The sequence below is a fragment of the Paramormyrops kingsleyae genome, chromosome 20, assembly GCF_048594095.1.
Source record: "Paramormyrops kingsleyae isolate MSU_618 chromosome 20, PKINGS_0.4, whole genome shotgun sequence".
In the NCBI taxonomy this organism is placed as follows: domain Eukaryota; kingdom Metazoa; phylum Chordata; class Actinopteri; order Osteoglossiformes; family Mormyridae; genus Paramormyrops; species Paramormyrops kingsleyae.
The window spans coordinates 19,841,490-19,860,243 of NC_132816.1; the positions used below are offsets into that span (position 1 = coordinate 19,841,490).

At 43.8% G+C, this 18,754-nt stretch overlaps 1 protein-coding gene across 6 annotated transcripts in view; it reads left to right on the forward strand.

Annotated features, from left to right (window-relative positions):
* The window catches only part of lcor (ligand dependent nuclear receptor corepressor), a 52,794-nt gene that overhangs the window by 8,908 nt on the left and 25,132 nt on the right, over positions 1-18,754 (forward strand). For 4 of the 6 annotated variants that reach the window (XM_023820564.2, XM_023820563.2, XM_023820559.2 and 1 more), the window contains exons 2-4: positions 7,769-7,834; positions 12,117-12,196; positions 15,063-15,189. In XM_023820564.2, coding sequence (XP_023676332.2) covers positions 7,769-7,834; positions 12,117-12,196; positions 15,063-15,189 — 273 coding nt within the window. The remainder of the gene's footprint in view (positions 1-7,768; positions 7,835-12,116; positions 12,197-15,062; positions 15,190-18,754) is intronic. The other 2 variants (XM_023820561.2, XM_023820562.2) reach the window with 1 other exon arrangement.

Consider the following 18,754-nt stretch of genomic DNA (forward strand, 5'->3'; position numbering starts at 1 on the left):
TCTGGAGCATCTCTGTTACCGTCGGCGCTCTGTGTTCGACTGATGAGGTCTGGAGCATCTCTGTTACCGTCGGCGCTCTGTGTTCGTCTGATGAGGTCTGGAGCATCTCTGCTACCGTTGGCGCTCTGTGTTCGACTGATGAGGTCTGGAGCATCTCTGTTACCGTCGGCGCTCTGTGTTCGACTGATGAGGTCTGGAGCCATGCTGTATCAACATCTTGGGGAGAAATAAAGCCTATTGGTGGGGGTTGTCATTTTCTAGACAGGACCATGCTGTATGAAGGAGGACATTCATTTTGCTAAACTCCCACTTTAAAACACATTTCACAGCATCATAAATGTAACGATGATCAGCTCTAGGCCACTGGCTGCTGTCTGAGGGTCTGAAGTACAAGTTAACAGACCATGAAGTTTGCTGATCACACTGCCTACATTTCTCTGTGCAGCTTGTTACTGCTGTGAGTGTCCCGCGTGTTTTATTGGAATACGACCCACAGATTCTGGGCCTGTTTATGATCCAATTCAGGCTTTAAGAGGAGTTCATGGGAACGCTGGTACCGGCACCGAATTTAGCTCAGCTACTGATAACCCTGGCGAAAGAGATGATTACGTTCAAATTCAAATTCATTTGACAAAGTGAAAATCGCTCAAACACATGCGCGATTGCGTGTAATGGGGGGGGAAAAAAGTTCTTCATGCTTGTTGTTTCTGTTTTCCTGCAGTTTTTGTTTTTTTTCCCCACTAATTGGTGCGTGTTGCTGTTGGGGCACCTAACTCAACTCTGCGGTCTCATTTCAAAAAGGCCTTTGGCTGTAATTTGAGCCGCATTTGAGGCATACCTGATTTTAATAGCTTTTCCCAAAGGTTAGTATGTGTTTCATAAGGGGTGCAGAGCTTTTAGTGTGAATCCTTCATATCCTCGAGATCCATTTCCTGGAGCACCACGGCTGTCCCTCACAAAAGATCGCTTTGTATGCTTACTGCATGATAGTTGTGGGCTTATTTCATATTGTAATTTCATAATTGTGCTCAACAGTTATGGATTTTGGAATGTGCCCAGTGGGCTTGTGTTGGAATTCTGTGGCTTGAATTCATAATGGTGTGTGTGTGTGTGTGTGTGTGTGTGTGTGTGTGTGTGGGGTTTTCTTGCGTCTTAGACGCGTACTCAGTCTTCTGTTTCTGGGCAGGTTTTTTTGGAGCAGTACCCTTTTCTCCCTGATTGTGGTTCCTTACTTTCCCTGTTGTGGAAAACCCTAATGAACCAATCAGCCTGAGCGTTGGTGGGAAAGGGGCGGGGACTGCTGCACTGCCAATCAGGAATCTACTGACAAAAGCTGGTAATGAGTCTCTTCTGCTCAGCATCAGGACCCCTGAGATGCTGCAGGTCTCCGTTAAAAATCCACACTCATGGCCCCCCCCCCCCCAAACCTGACACATGCACTGTGATAATGTAGCTGCTTTGTTAAAGAGTGAAGCCAAGGTTAACAAATTTGTAGTCAACACGTTTAGATTTGCGGTTTCACAGGACCTTTGGGGAGATCACGATGTGAAACCGTGAACAGGGAGAAGGTGGCTATAAGTAAAATTATTTCATCAAAAAATAAATTGTCTGGATATAAAAGGTGTTGAAGGTGATACGGTTTGTTTTGGAATGTATGGGACCAAGTGATGAGGTTTTGTTTCCACCAAACGTCACCATTGGGTAAGAGATCGCGTTCCTTTAAATTCAGGATGTGTTCCAGTGTATCCCAGCTAATCTACGGAAGGGCACCCTCACAGCGGAACGTGAACCTTTAAATTAGGAAATGTTAATTAGCTTTTTATTGCATCCATTAAAATGCATTAGGAAGCCTGATGTGGGCTTGTCCTTGTGTCCGTATGCCTTTGCTCTGTGTGACCGGGGAGGAGGCTCTAATCGATCCAGCAGACCGTGCCGCTTTTTCACCGTGTAATTATTATTTTGCCTGTGTTGTGCAGACGCTCTGCTTGCTTTGTGGTGACGCCCCGTCCTCGGTTTCATGTGTGGCTGTCGTGAGTCTGCCGTGCGGCGGGAGCCCGCGCTCCAGCGATTGGCTCATGGCCCTCCACTCTCACCGCTTGTAGGGATGTAACGTGAGGCTAATTTATCGGCTAGCCGGTGCCCCGGACGGCGCCCCTTGTCACGGGGTCTCCCGCTGCCATGTTTAACAGTTTGGGCCATCGCGCGCCGCGCCCTTTGGTTACGGTCGCCGGAGACATGCGGCGCGGTGTGCCGTCCGCGCTGCCTGAGGTTAATTGGAGAGCCGCCACACTCACCGGTGTGCGGAGTCGCTACCGCGTGAGGTGAAGTGTTCCGGTGACTTTTTGTTTTTCTTCTAAACGATAATTGGGCTGTGAAGTGTGCGGCGCTCAGGTGCTGGAGTCGAACCCGCTCCTGTCGGCTACGTAATCTTGGCAGCCGCGATGCACCAACATGTTTCCAGAGACGGGCGAAATTAATTAGCCAGCTTTGCTAATTAATTTGTATTTAAATTTTTATAATTTAGCGACCTGCGTTTTGCTGTGCGCTGACACTTTCGTGTGTCGGATCTTTTAATTGGAAGTGAAATAAGTGCCCCCGTTTGCTTTAGGGGGATTTCCGCGGATTTAATCAAGCCCGGCCGCTGACCCCGCCGCCGCGCCGCGCTCCTAATGGCTATCGATTGGGCCACGCTGGGCTCTCGTTAGCGCCCGGTGCTCGTTGCTTCCTCCTGGCATTAAGGTTGTGCTGCAGTAATGATGTCTGAATGAACTGCCTCGACAGTGACTGCACTGGCGCTCTCTCCTCCTTCCTCGGCACTGTCTGTTTTTTGGGCCTACCAGCTGTTCTCTTGTTTGTTTTTTTTGTTTGTTTTGCTTTTGCAAACCCCATGGAGTTCCAAAAACAAATGAAGTTGTGCGGTTTCTTCCCCCCCACCCCCCGCCAGCTGAAGTCACCCAGAACTTGTCTATGTTGCTTGACACTTTTCCAGTCATCTCATTTCGTTCTTCGGTGTCTAGTACGAATGCTTTTTATACAAATTCAGTATTTAGACTTGGTGTTACCTAAGGAAAGATAAATTTCAGAAGACAAAGCATATTCAGTGTCTGTCTCCTCGCACCTCCTCCGCTACCTGCTCTTCGTCCGGTCAGGGAGCATACCTGTGTATACTGGCTTTCTGTCATGATAATCAATGAAGTTCAAGGATCTGTTACAGATCCAGCAGAACTAGCGTCCACGTTACAAGAGCTAAATCCTTTTAAAACACTAGTTGCATTTTGTGTGTTAACGAAAGTTACTTGAGGTTAAGTTAGCAGTTAAGTTATTCTTTCATTCTTGTTATTATAAGAAGTTAATTCATTTAGTTTACTTCTCGCCTTCTGAAAAATTATAATTAATTGGTCAGAAATACATAGACTGTAGTGATTTTCACACCCCGAAAAGTGTATCTTTTATATGTTTGGTGAATGTATTCTTATCGTCCCAAAGCGCGTCTGCTTGGGGGGGGGGGGGGGGCAGCGTGTGCAGCGGTTCTCCAAGGCTGTGGGCACATTTAATCCTCAGCGTTCTCAGGCAGTGCAGAAATCTGCCTTTTTTTCCCCCTGTGTTTTCTCAGCAGGTCGCACTTCCTTGCCGTGATCGTCTTCTGTGCCCTTCTCCCGTCTCAGTTCCCGCTGTCGTAGATCGGATGTTGATCGGAAAGCCTGAGAAAAGGCGTGAAGACTAAATTAAAATGCTCGACGCTTGTGATTCCAAGTTTGTCTGCGACATTTGGCCTGGCTCTCTCCTTCAAAGTGACCCAGTTTTATTAGTATGAAAAATACTTTAGGACTCTTCAGGACTTTAGCAAAAGGCTGTTTAACTGCCCCCCCCCCCCCCCCCCCCCATTCCGAAAGTGGTGCGAGGTTCTGTGGCGTTTTCCACTTGCTCAGTGTCAGCTTGGATGGGGCTCCCTGATTGCGTCCTTCACTCGCTGTAGGATCATTTTGAAATGTCTACTGCATTCTCTGTATTTGGCTGAGCCTTTTATCCAAGACGCCTCGTGTCTTTTGATGTGGCTAAGAAGTTGTTGCCGTAATGTGGTTTGGTTAACATCACTGCCTGGTTAACCCGCGGTCCAACATAACCGGTTTTACTGGCTCCGCCTCTGAAGTCGAGGCATGTGGGCTTTGCTGACAGAGCTGCCATTTTGCATTAAGGTCACGGTTGACTTCTAGAGCCCTTTCGATTCCTGAGCCTTTAAACCGTCCCTTCAAAGCCAGATAAAGTCTCACGGCTCTTTAATTTGCGGTAATTGGCCGGATGCTGGTGCCGTGTTAAGCGGGATGCAGTGTTTACGCTGCCACTTTCTACAGATCAGTTTGCACTGCGAGTGCATTAAGGAAACGAAAAATAATAACAGGCTGATGATACAAAAGAGGAGAAGGCGACAAAGAAGGATCACAGCCGCACTGCCCATCTTTTTTGTTTAATTTGAAAGCCATTGTATTGTTTCTCATAATTTTTTCCCTTCTGAAGACCTTGAAATGTATGTCTGGTGGCTCCTGCGGGTTCTGGGTGTGGGTGGCGCACTGGGTGTCCTCGGCCTCGCGTGCGGGTCTTTGACGGCTCCTGCGGGTTCTGGGTGTGGGTGGCGCACTGGGTGTCCTCGGCCTCGCGTGCGGGTCTTTGACGGCTCCTGCGGGTTCTGGGTGTGGGTGGCGCACTGGGTGTCCGCGGCCTCGCGTGCGGGTCTTTGACGGCTCCTGCGGGTTCTGGGTGTGGGTGGCGCACTGGGTGTCCTCGGCCTCGCGTGCGGGTCTTTGACGGCTCCTGCGGGTTCTGGGTGTGGGTCACTGGGTGTCCTCGGCCTCGCATGCGGGTCTTTGACGGCTCCTGCGGGTTCTGGGTGTGGGTGGCGCACTGGGTGTCCGCGGCCTCGCGTGCGGGTCTTTGACGGCTCCTGCAGGTTCTGGGTCTGGGTGGCGCACTGGGTGTCCGCGGCCTCGCGTGCGGGTCTTTGACGGCTCCTGCGGGTTCTGGGTGTGGGTGGGGCACTGGGTGTCCTCCGCCACGCGTGCGGGCCTTTGACGGCTCCTGCGGGTTCTGGGTGTGGGTGGCGCACTGGGTGTCCTCGGCCTCGCGTGCGGGTCTTTGACGGCTCCTGCGGGTTCTGGGTGTGGGTGGGGCACTGGGTGTCCTCGGCCACGCGTGCGGGTCTTTGACGGCTCCTGCGGGTTCTGGGTGTGGGTGGGGCACTGGGTGTCCTCGGCCACGCGTGCGGGTCTTTGACGGCTCCTGCGGGTTCTGGGTGTGGGTGGCGCACTGGGTGTCCTCGGCCTCGCGTGCGGGTCTTTGACGGCTCCTGCGGGTTCTGGGTGTGGGTGGCGCACTGGGTGTCCTCGGCCTCGCGTGCGGGTCTTTGACGGCTCCTGCGGGTTCTGGGTGTGGGTGGCGCACTGGGTGTCCTCGGCCTCGCGTGCGGGTCTTTGACGGCTCCTGCGGGTTCTGTGTCTGGGTGGCGCACTGGGTGTCCGCGGCCTTGCGTGCGGGTCTTTGACGGCTCCTGCGGGTTCTGGGTGTGGGTGGCGCACTGGGTGTCCTCGGCCACGCGTGCGGGTCTTTGACGGCTCCTGCGGGTTCTGGGTGTGGGTGGCGCACTGGGTGTCCTCGGCCTCGCGTGCGGGTCTTTGACGGCTCCTGCGGGTTCTGGGTGTGGGTGACTGTGTCCGAGGCCTCATGTGCAGGTCGGTGCGTGCGGGTCCCGCTCGGTGAGTCCGTGTAGTGTTAGGGAGGGCGTGTTTCCGGAATCATGGTAAAGGGGAAACCGAACCCTGCGGTCTGAATCATCGTTAATTTAACGTGGAGTAAATCTTTAAATACTTTATCACCTTAAGGACCAAGCTGAAAATCCCGTCCAAATCCAGGCAGCTGGGTTCTGCAGGGGGGTGCTGCAGGGGGGTTCTGCAGGGGGGTGCTGCAGGGGGGTTCTGCAGGGGGGTGCCGTCAGCCTGGGTCGCTTCAGTAAAAACCGGCTGTAATTATAAACTGCAGTATCATGAATGAGTAATTGGATTTTTCATGTCAGATTTTGTATGTCTTTGTTCTTGCAGATTTACCAGCCACCAAAACAATTTTTGTTCCTCAGATGTGAGAAGGAAACTGTATATATTATAATAGCTCATTAATGTCTGTATTCACGGTGTAGAGGAGAGCATGACATGGGGGGAGAACTACGCTTAATAATTTAAATTTAAAGGTCTGTTTAATTGGGGGGGAGGGGTGAATGAATCCAAATTAAATATTTGGCAGGGGGGTGCGTCTTTGAGTACGTTAAGTGACCATCCGAAAAAGATGTTGGACACAAAATTTACCCAAAGCATTGCCAATATTTTATTTTTTTTGGTCCACTTGGATGGTTGTGGGGAACATTAAAGCGCTGAAGCGATGGACCTGCGTAATGGAGCGCGGGATGGTTTTTGGCATGGTGGACCAGTAGCTGTTTTATTTCAACAGATGCTTTGTCTTTGTGTTTCAATTCATTTGAGAGTACAAGTGAGGTCTGTTCCTTCTGGTTGTTCATTTGACAAACTGTAGAAATGGAAATTGTTCCATTGGTCCTTCACATACAATTTTGGCTTTTTTTTTTTTTGACAAACATAGTCCCTCGCTTGTTTAAAAAGATGATTATTATGAGACAGTGAGATTCCCTGTGTCAGAGCAGGAGAATAAGAACTGCTTCCATTGGAGGCTTAGGAGCAGTTTGTCCTGTAATAGGGATCACTGACCCCGTCCAATCGTGGGAAAGACCTCCATCATTTTAATGTGCCCAGAATGGAAGAGCTACAAGGGAAATAATTCAGGATTTGTATTAACTGATGTTGTGTCAGTGGTTTTTGTGTCCTGAGCTGGTGCATAAAGAGAGATCCTGCTGAATTTACCCCAGCAAGGTTTTGCTGCTTCGCTTATTCACTGATAGAGCATTGGAAAGAAAAAACGCTGTTGTACTTTCCTTGGGTCCGGAAAGGTGTGCAGTGTGAGAGGTCTGCAAGTGTTAAACTAAACCCGACTTTTTTTTTTGTCGGCCAGTGGAAAGAGCCAGACCTCAACGTTACAGGTTTGAAGAGGAGCAAAGGAATTTTTATTTTTTTTTGACGGTTAAAATTTCGAACACGTCCCTTAACCCCAGCCTAACTATTTCCATCGAGCGCAACTTTCCTGTCCTCAGTTGGTTTGCTCAAATTGGAGGAATAAACCCCACCCCCAGTCTGATTGGTTCTTCTTTTTTTTAACTGTGCTCACTTAACTGTTCTTTTTGTGCAAGCCTCTGCCATATGTACTCGTGTTGCTCAGCATGGTTGCTAAGCAACAGCCGAATCCAGTATTTACAGTTAATAAAAAGTGAGTGACATTGGTGCATGCTATTATATTAGGCAAAGGAGGTGATTTGCTTTGGGGGGGGAGGGTAAAGAGGTGTGGGGGATGAAAAGCCAAGTATTGGGTGTTTATAGAATGGCATTTTTCCTTTGATATATGTAAAACATGCACATTTGAATATAAGAGAAATAATTTAATGATTTTTTCACCCTCAAAAATAAATATGTACCTTAGGCTCTGAAGAGGTTCGGAAGCCTGAACCTGACGTCGCCCCCCCCCCCCCCCCCCCCCACTATTGCTAAGAATTATGAGAATCCACAGGTTGATTATGACTGTTAATGGATTTATGAGCACTGTAAGGTCCACATCTAATCTCAAGTAGTAGTTCAAGTTGTCTTTTCCCCTCTGTCTGCAGGGTTTGAAAGCATCTTGGAGGGACTCTTTGGGCCAGGACTCATAAAAGATCTTACCCTTTTTCAAGGTGAGGAAACCTTTTTTTTTTATTTTTTAAACACACACACACACACATATATATATATAAAAATAACATTCAGCTTTACTTTGGAGATGACCTGCATTCTGGTTTCATTTATGGGAAGAACCTTTGGTCTGACACTGGCAGGACAGCAGGTCCTCCATTAGTGATTGAAGGGATGAGCTGCCATCGTCAATCACAGGCTGGTTAAACCTGCTGAGAACCAATGGAAGAACCAACCCAAGGGGAGATAAGTCATCCTGCGAGTGCCGGTTTATGGTAAATTAGCGTGCGGGTTTAGCGTCTGTGTCTCCTGTCTGCCTCGCGGTTTGGAATCCTGGTGTTGCGAGTCGTCAGCGGTGAAGGTTCTTTAAACTCTGCAGGTTTTGTGGACATCTTTAGCAGTGTTACAGGGTAAACGGCGAGAAGAGGCTTTTAGGTGAAGTCAACAGGGTAATTTCAGCAGAGCTCAGTGCAGACAGTAATCAGCTCGAATATCGGAAATACGACAAAAGAATTATTATTTTTTTTTTGGAAATGTTTCGGATCAGATCATCTATAGAAGGGGTCGTATGGGGCGTACTGGGCCGACTGATGTTTACTTACAGGTGAAGATCCACCTGCACGCTTCCAGTGAAAATTGCTGACCTGTTAAACACATTTTATTTATCCCTTAGGCGATGATTACCATTTCACTGATTCTTTAAAACGGGTTTTTAGTAAAGTCAAGCCGTATCAAAAGCTTTATCAAAAGCTGATCTCAGGCATACTGTTTAGAATGTTTTAACTGTAATAGTTATTGATGAAGTTTGAAATAGACAAAGTAAATGCTTTAAAAATTACAGATAAGTGACAAGTCAAATAGCATCTCAACCAGAGCAGTGCAGCAAATTTGCAGTGATTGTTTGCGTTCGGAAGGCAGTGTGACCCTGCTGGTACCTCGGCGCGCTCTTTTGCTGCTTTGTATGTTTATTTTTGGTGATGGCAAGGCTGGGGGGGGCGTGACCTCAGTGACAGTAAGCGTCACTTGTCAGCAAGCCGGCTTCCCCTCTTCTGAGTTTCCAAAACACAACAGCTGCTTTGTAATGGCTGGTAATTGCGGTGTCACTTAATTTACCCAAACGTCGACGGAATCGCGGCAATACGGTGGCACTCGCGTTATCTGTGACGGCTCTGCTCCCTCCAGCATGCCGAGTTATTGCTACTTAACTACGCGGAGGTCTCGATCGAACACGAGTCGTCTCGTTCTGCTTGTGAATGGTGTCTCGCTCCAGGAGAACCCCCACGTCATCTTGGCGCGGTCATTAACTTATAAAACTTGTACAGTTTTTCTCTCACGGGAGGGATGACATTGAATTAATCTCTGATTCTATTGGAATTAGAATGAGTTGAGGAAAATTTGCTTTCAGGTCTGTTATTTGGATGATAATGAAGAAAAAAATTAAATGGATATGGTTTATTTAGCTTTAACGTCCATTTCTCTATATGAAAGTGTAAAGCTTAACACTAAGTTGCTTCTACTGAAGCAGTTTGCTTATATAATCTATATAATAATGGCAGGAGTAAGGTTCTAGGTTCATACAGAAACTCTAGCAGAACGTGAACCAGCATGGCACCCAACTTGGGATTGGAATTCATTGGTGCCTTTAAGGGGGTACTTTGCCGCCAGCACCTTTATACTGTCCTGGACGTGGAATTGTCTCCTTTGTGCTTTATTACAGTTAATAACCCCAAGCAGGGATTGGTGGCAGGAAACCTGGTTAGCCTGTTGAATAATTTTTAGTCATGCATTCAGACAATGCGTTTTATAATGGTTTGTTTTTGTTTTACATCCAGAAATATGTCAATATTATGTTATTTAAAACAATACCGTCAATCAAAGCGGGCCCAGATTCCGCAATGCGGACCGTTAGTAGAATGAGATATGGAAATATGAAATTCCGGTAGCCTAGAATATAACTGTGTCCTCTGTAAACTGGCGAAGAAGAATTTCATTCACTCGGCAAAAATATATATTCTTATTCTTCTCCTCCTTTATAGTAAGACCGACCATAAACACGACGAGTCAATATTCATCTCGAATAAAGAGGTACCAGTTCTCCCGCGGAACATCTGTGATCGGTATCCGGAACAATCCTTGAAATCGGACAGAGAGCTGTCCGTGTGCCGTCCACAAATGTAAATGGATACATATATTTATACTTAGGCCTAAATGTATCAAATTCCGTATTTTCCTCAAAAATAGTCTACATAAATGCAGATGCTTGCAAAATAGTTCCCTAATAATGGCATCTTTTTGCACAATGTGTCAGTCATTGTGCAGCAGACACATAACGACAATGCTTATTTGTGATCTTATTTAGTTTACCTTACATTTATTTGCAACAATAAAACAAGTTTTTGAGATGTATGTGATCAGATATGTTACCATTTATAAATTCGCTGTTCAAATGCTTATGCTTTGAGTTTCAAAACATGGAGTCCTGATTTTTTTAAAATAAAATTTTTAGTAACAAAGTTGGATCTGGTCTTATCTGGAACTTTCTGCAAAGTGCCTTGTGATATTGGATTAGAAGAATAAAGGTATTGCTATTAGCTAATCATTTTAGTAAATGGTTTGGCTTAGCTCAGAGGGCAAACCTTAAGATTGGAAAACTGCTTTGATTTTCATGCTAAGGTGGGTATCGCCCAATCAGTGTTTGTCGCACCCCCCCTGAAATGGGTACTTTTGGTTTGTGCCGTCTGCATGGTTTTATTGCGTCTTATGAAAAAGTAAAACCATAATAAAATTGCCCCAATGTTTGCTTCGCTTTACGTCAAGCATTGATGTAAACTGTGCTTTAAATAACGCAGATATCATTTAAACGATAAAATGCCAGTCAGTCACGAATCGCTTGAGTAACGTTTCCCAACCGAACTGTTCGGAATTATTTCTTTTAGGTTCCGAATTGAAATGATTAATAGTAATTAATTATGGCGCTGTATAGTATTAAAGTCTAGACAAGTTCATACAAACACTGTGCCCTACAGTCTCAGATGCTTAGTCATCATTGGATTATCAACAATACTAAAATGATCAGATTGACAATTAGTCCCAACTCAGGAAGCTTAATAATAATAATAATAATAATAATAATAATAATAATAATAACAATAATAATAACACTAATAACAACATGAATATAACACAGACATTTCAGAACTAAGCTTTCCTCAGTGTGTACTGTATTACTATATTAATTAATACATTACTATGTTAATATATTACTATATTAATAATGCAGTAAGCATTTTTTCCTATTTTGGTTTCCAGAACTGCAGCCGCCACCGTACCCTTTGTACTTTAATAACTTTGGGGTTTTGGGGTGGGAAGTTTATTTCATTTATATATAAAATATAAATATGTCTTTGTTTGTGTGTGTTTATGTATATGTATGTATGTATAAATTTCATATTGGCCGATAGTCTGCTTCTTTGATGTTAAAAATATTCAGTTTGATTAGTGCGTGGCGTAGCTTGAGTAGTATTTACATTCTGTAATGGTGGGAATTCTTTTGGTCAAATTTTATAGACTGTCCACTGCTGGGGCGCTGTAGCTTGCCGAACGTTGGAGAAAATACTGATGTATGTTGAAACAAAGGTCTCTGAAGGACTACTGTTTAAAAAAAAAAAAAAAGATTGCCATGGCAACAGTCCAGACATGAAGTTTTTGTCGATTATAGCAGCCTGTAAATGGAGCCCTTTTGTGTACATACAGCCCGATTGATTGTGTGGTTTCAAGGTGATAAGGAGCTAGATCGTCTCATTTTAAGTGGCATCGCGGCCTTTTCGTATTCGTGGTTTTGTCTTCGTGAAATACAATTTTCATCCTGCACTGTGTGATTTCGGGAGCTCTTTATTAACGCGTTTTGCTCTTTAGTTGCTTTTTATAGGTTGGTAGGAAACGATGCAATGAAGCCGTGATGTTGACTTCATCTGTCACAGCTCCAGGAATTGTTACACCATGTCCCTTTTTTTACCTGCTTTTTATCCTGGTAGAGAGATGAAGGTTTTCAGGTGTTCCTGGGCTTCTCAAACCAGATCATTAAACAAATGAAAGGTGTGCATCGAGGTGTTTTTTTTTCCCCCCTCTGATATTTGGTAGTGTCTTGGGTGTTTGCATTTCATCATGAATTGCACTTGCTATGCAGCTGCACTGTGATACATTTTCCTCTTTAGCTAGTGTCTCCACTATCAACACGTCTCATAACACTTCTCAAACGTGTCCCTGTTCTTCTGGAATCCGCAGATTGCGAGCCCGAAGGTGTGTCAGACTGGTCGTTTGATGAAAATTGTCTTTTCTGCTGCTTGAGACGAGAGAAGGTGAAGGTAATTTCTCCAAAATTCCTCTTCCCCCCCCCCAGTTTTCCTTTTGGAAAAGATTTTCCTTGAAGAATGATGGTGGTTTTTGCTTTATGGGCAGAGTTCTTTAAACCAAACTTTGTGTCTTGTTTGTTGTGCATGAGTGTCCCATCAGTGTGTCGGAGAAGTGAAGGTGAGATGGCGACAGTCATGTTTCGAAAACCGTGCACTTCAGAATTGTTCAAAACTGTACATTATTCCCTTTCAAAGGACAATAAGGCCTGATAAATGATTTCCCCTCTTTTTTTTGACAGTCAAGATTACTTAGCAACAAGATATTTTTTCCCAGGCCATGGAAATGCACGCCTCTCATCTCTTTACACAATCTGGGGGGGGGTGGGGGTGAGCCAGGGAGAGCGAGAGAGAGAGAGGGAGTGAGCAGCCTAGGAATCTGTTGGTGGGGGGAGTTACCTTTGGTCACCTTTTCATTCATTTTGTGGGTGGGGCGTCACTGTCAGCTCCTACCCCTCATAGGTGCACGTGCTGTCAATCATCACCAGCATTCTGCAGCCAATATGCACACAAAGAAATCCTGGTAGATAATGTTGTCCAGGATAAACTCCAGCTTGCATTTATTCATATATGAAATGGTTTCTGTAGGGAGAAATTGACAGATGTAGAAATTCATGCACAGAGGTGCCTCCCTCCTTGCATGCATGCGTGTGCACAGACAGACAGTTTGTGTGCTGCTGTGTGGGTGTAACACAGTTAGTGAAAGACTGAGATAATAATAGAAAGACAGCAGCCTGTTTTTTCAGCAGTTGTTCATAGACTTCTGGGGTCTGCCTCCTTCCCAGGTGTCAGAATTGTAGAGGTGTCAGAACCTGTGTGTGTGTATGTGTGTGTGTGTGTGTGTGTGTGTGTGTGTGTGTCTCATTTTCCTCAAGATTTTTTCTTTCCAGTATGATTGAACGTTCTGGACCTTTATTTGGACATTAAAGGCCTTACTTATGGACCCAGTGGAGATGTGACTATATGGCTGGGGCTCGAACCAGTGACCTTCCAGTCACAGGCTCAGTGAGCCAGTCCGCTGAGCTCCACGTCACTCCCTAGTATGTGGAATAGTGCTGTTATATCTGTCTTCAGTTTAGTTTACCATGCACTGTTCTTTCAATACATTAGCTTCTTGCCGCTCACCAGCATCACATCACAGAATAGTTTGGGTTATTCTTCAGGGTCTCTCTGTAGCCCTCGAATCCCTTGGAAATCATATGACTGAAGCACATGAGTAATTATACAATTAGGAATCCATCACCCATGTTTGTGTTTATGTTGATTGTGAATGCGTGAAGTGCGAGACAAAAAGTCAATGTTTCCATCAACTGAAGCTCTTTTATTTTAATGCTGCATGATGATAAGACATTAATGATAGTTTTGGGCATAGCTTAAGGGCCTTTGGTCAGAGATCTTAGAGTTAAGCTGTCGTTTCATTACATAAAATCATCTGTACATATATTCTTGGGTGGGGGAGGGGGTGGATCGCACAAAATTATGTATAAACCCCCCTTTTGCATCAAGTGTTGGATATAAAAGAGAACAATTTCACCTTTGTCAGTTTAAATTGACCAGCTGCATCGTAAACCTCTGGGACAGACTCAGGCTCACAATGTTACATTGTGTCTTTCTGAAAGAGCTGCTTTGGACGGACTAACTTTCGCAAAAACCAACAATCGATTTAAATGTTCAAAATCAAGTTTCCTGCTGATCAGAAACAAGTTACAGCTGAATCAGTCTACCTTTTGGATGGTTTGCCTGTGACAGAAACATGCTACATGGTAAACACCAGGCCATTATTGTTAGTGATTTGAGTAAATCAGCACATCTAAATTTCACAGACCGTCAGTGAAATTTCAGAGCTTAAATATTGTGACTTCCTCATTTTCTATCCCACTGCCCTGTCTTTGTTCATGTGCATTCTGGCATCACCATACGTTCACTTTGCACTTTATAGGTGTTTGTAATCTCGAATTGTAATTGATTTTAGGGGGCTTTGATGACTGCATCCATCACCCAGATAATCATAGCACCAGGCTGTTAATCAGGATGCACATGACTTTATTGTTTGGTTTCTATGTATTCATCTTGGTCTTCGCCCTGTAACACAGAATTAGAAGTTACTGGGTGTGTTTGTGTTTGTGTGTGTGTGTGTGTGTGTGTGTTTATCTAGCTTGTGTTTGTTTCTTTTGAATTTTCTTGCTAACTTGTTACTGATCAGTGCTTCAGTAGTTTGTGAAATGGTCCTGAGTAGATTTTATCTGATTTTATCTGATCTTTGAATGACTGGCACTTATTTTTAGTTAACCTTTGACCTACCCTGTGGGTTCAAATACTGTTTTTTTTTCTTTCTTTTTTTTGCTGGGAATGTCAGGGAAGAGGCATGAAACAGTCGACTCATTGATTCACAGGCCCAAACAGAGAACCATTCGTACAGTTAACTGTGCGGCATGCTGCAAAAACAAATCCTCATTCATTGCTTTTTTATAATGTCAAAATGAGTTTGTTCATTGTTTCCTTATTTTTGGTCCCCATGTGGAAGCAGTAATCCCTGGTGTTGGGCCTTTTGTGAAAGTGACCATTGCAATCCCACAGTCGTTCTTGAGCATTTCACATAGGTTCTACTCCCTATGCCGTTTATCTAAGATTCACTGATGGCGTGGAACTTGGGGCTTGTTTTTTTGTGCTCAGATGTCTGGCCTAGTATTATACTGCAGAAGTTATTTTTGGAAACATGGTAGCTAGACCTTCACATTTTCATGGTGTTACTCTTGACTTGTTTTAAACAGAATATTTAAGAAATTAACAACAGAAATCCTTCTCTCAACTCTTATCGCAGGAGCACCTAGTCAGCCTAAACAGCCAACTTTTACTGTCTGGAGACATCTGCAAGCAGGAACAGTCCAAAATTAACAGGCTCGAGAAGCAAGCGGAAGAGTTCCTCAATGCTGTCTTTTACAGAAAAGGTAGGTGCTGCTAATGTCCGATAATGCCTCTCTCTTATTTGTGCTGGACATGACATCACACCGTTCCCCCCCCCCCCCCCCCCCCAAAAGATTTGGCTGTTAGTGCCTTTTCCTTCCCGGCAGAGTGCCTTAATGTGGATGTTTTTGCAGCCTGAAAGCTTAGATGCCGTGCGTGTTGTTTGCCGAAACTGTGGAGGAAACGCTTCTGTTGAGCAGAATTTGACACGGGAAAGGAAAGTGTTCTGTCGGGCCGCCTCAGTGGCTCCAAATCGCATCATAGCGTCTCAGAATGAGGGTTGGGATGCGATGTGCACAGCTAACAGCTGCAGCCAGATGTGCTGTTTTCTCTTGTTAGCTTTGACCAAACAAGTTTTTGGTCAATCATAACAGTCAATCATAGTTTCATTTTCCTTAACAGCTAATTGAAGAGTTATTTACAAGACTCCTCCCTGGGTTGGTTCAAGCTGGTTCATGTCCAGCCTTCATGGACAGTTAGTCTTTCTTTATACCTGTACATAGCTTGATTCATATAGTTAATGTATTCCCTGGTCTTCTGGCAATACACATGGTTTTAACACAGGTCTGTCTTTGCCATAATTGCAGACATTCTGATATGTGAGCCAATCATCCAAAAACCCCTTGATGGATCTTTTCTGAACTTTGTGCAGGCATTGTATATGTGAGGACCTTAAGCTGTTTAAATTTTGAGACAGATGGCCCAAAATTTGAAGCTACGCTGTATTGTGAAAACCAAAAAATGGCCAGTTTTGACACTTGATCCCATTAACACGATAACTCAGTCAAGCATGGGGGGGTGTAATTGATTCAATTTTCAGGCCGCTTCCCCCAAAATTGAAGCAGTGCTGCTTAGGGGCATCAAAGAAAGGGTTAAAGCAGGTGATTATTTAGCTTTATGGATGGTGATACGTCAAAAAGTATTTGATTGATTTTATTACTGCTTTACAAAAACTTTATATGCATGAAGATCTACACCTGGTTTAATTTTTAGACAAATTGCCCCAAATATGAAGCGATTGTGCTGTGTGACATCGTTGAAAGGAAACGGCAGCTGTAGAAGACAGTTGGTCTTTGAACACAGTAACTCCAAAAGTATTTTATGGATCTTTTCAAACTTTGCAGGCACAATGGGGTGGAAGTGGTGATATTCTGAGATGGATTGCCCCAAACCTGAAGCAGTGCTGCATAGTGATGTTAAAACATGGATAGTTTCAGAAATTTCATCCTGTTAACACGATAACTCAAAGTCAGACATTAGAGACTTGTATGCTCATTTGCGTCCTCATAATGTTATGTTGTCGATCTAAATGAGCTGCTTTAGATGGACTGCTCACTTTCGCAAAAACCAACAACTGAAGCGTCCAAATGAAGTTTCTTACTGATCAGAAACAAGTTACTATCTGAATCATTCTAGCAATCTGTTACCTAGACTTTTAGTCTGTACATTTTGCTTGGTTTGCCTGAGACTGTACACACGCTACGTGATAAACGCTAGGCTTTTTTAACGTTTGCAGACATGTTGTTGATTGCATGTTGCAGACAAGGTCGAAGAACTGGAACTGATCAAATTTTGAGACGTTTCACACCAAAATTAAAGCAGCGCCGCATTAGTAATGGCGAAGAGAAGGGCAGCTCAGACACTTGATCTTGTCAGTATGTTATCTCACAAATTATGTTTCAGAATCCACTATATGCACACCCTTCCACTTAGAATCAGCCAACTGCTTCACTTCCGACATTTGTACACTGTACTTAACTAATTATGAGGGTTTTTTTTTTTTTTTTTTTTTTTTTTTTTTTTTTTTTTTTACACTCAGTTGCTTCAAAACTTACCCAGACTTGCAGTCAATGACGTTAGTCGCATCATTAAAGCATCATGCCATATGTCGGCAACTAAATAGATGGACTTCAAACTATAGGTTTCAAGCAGAGGCTGCGTTAGACTTTCTCGTTATCCTAGGATGGACAAATGTTCCTCTCTTTCGGGACCTAAAAAATGCCTGAAATGACTGGGATTTCGCTTTGTTTCATGTTGACATTTGCCTTTTACTAGGGGTTGGGCAGATAATCGATATTATCAATAAATACTTTTTCTTTTTTCTTGTCGATTCTTGTTTAACCGGGTCAAATTGTGTTATCGGATTAGAAAACAGACATGAAAAGTTCTGTGATAAGCCTACCCCGCCAAAAACACAGCTAAACCCTAGCAAAGTGAACATGTTTGTGATTTCTTGCATAAACAGGTCACTGTTTAAGTTCTCCCAAACAGTGATGGTAGTTCCCTTGTATATACAAATAGTGATGACATACTAAAACATAGCTTCCTGTCTTCATTTTTTTTTTTGTGATTTTGTTGTTGGACATCATTTTCGTTGTATTTATTTGGCAAACATTCCCTGTTCCTGTTTCAACCTAGGGAAATAAAAGGTGAAAAGAACACTTTAATTGTGTCTTCAGGAGTTTTTCCATTTGTGTCATGTGTTGTAAACACACTATAAAATGGGCATTCACACGGTGCATTAGATTGTAATGCATTCTGCTCGGTGTCTCTGCCCTGCAACAGAAAATTAGATTTTACAAAAACATATCAACCAAATATAAGAGACCACTGTTTGAAGGGCATTTTTAACAAACATTACCTATGTATTGCTTGCCAAATAGGCTGTATATAAACATATACTCATTCATGATCACGTTTAGATGTCAATAATTTTGATATTTTTTGCAGCATAATCTACAGTGTAAATTTATATACTGGCCCAACCCTACTTTCTACGGTTAGAATATTTTCGGTGCCAATATTTGCATTGCTCCTATGCCTCGTCTTGCGTTCTATCCCCGGCGTCCAACGCTAAAATTCCGTCATAATCTATTACACATCATTTTAATTTTCGTTCTTAATGATTATAAGACGTATCGTTTCATTTTCATTCATTCATTTTCATGTTTGATGATTAATATGCATAACGGGCTTTTATATTATGCCTTTGCACGGGCTTGGAGAGAGATGGTGAACAGAGACAGCGACCACACAGTCACTTTTCATGTTAATAGCACATGAAGCAGATGAATGATTTTCTTTCTGTAGTGATAGCAGAGGCCACTAAAACACTGTGGCCATTGTGCCTAAACAGGCAAATATTAACAATGCAATTCTACAAAATTAAACAATTACAATTAAAATATGAATAAACCATTTTGCCCCATAACATTAGCTGCTGCTGGCTGGTAAACGTCATCAGTATTACATGTTTGTCCTACATCCTCCACTGAGGTATCAAGGCCATCACAATTGTTGGACTTTAAAAAAATAAAAAATTCAGATACTCAGCTGCCGAAACATTGATATGTCATTGATATGTCATTGATATGTCATTGATATGTACACTTGCCTCCGGATGGTCAGGGGTGCGAATTAAAGTTACAGTAGACTGACTAATTTTTTTCGGAGACATTTTTGATGAAAAGGGCCACTGTATGGATAGTGGAAGTGATTTAAGCTGGTTGAGATTTTGCTGGAAATACATCAGCACCCTCGTGTGCAAAT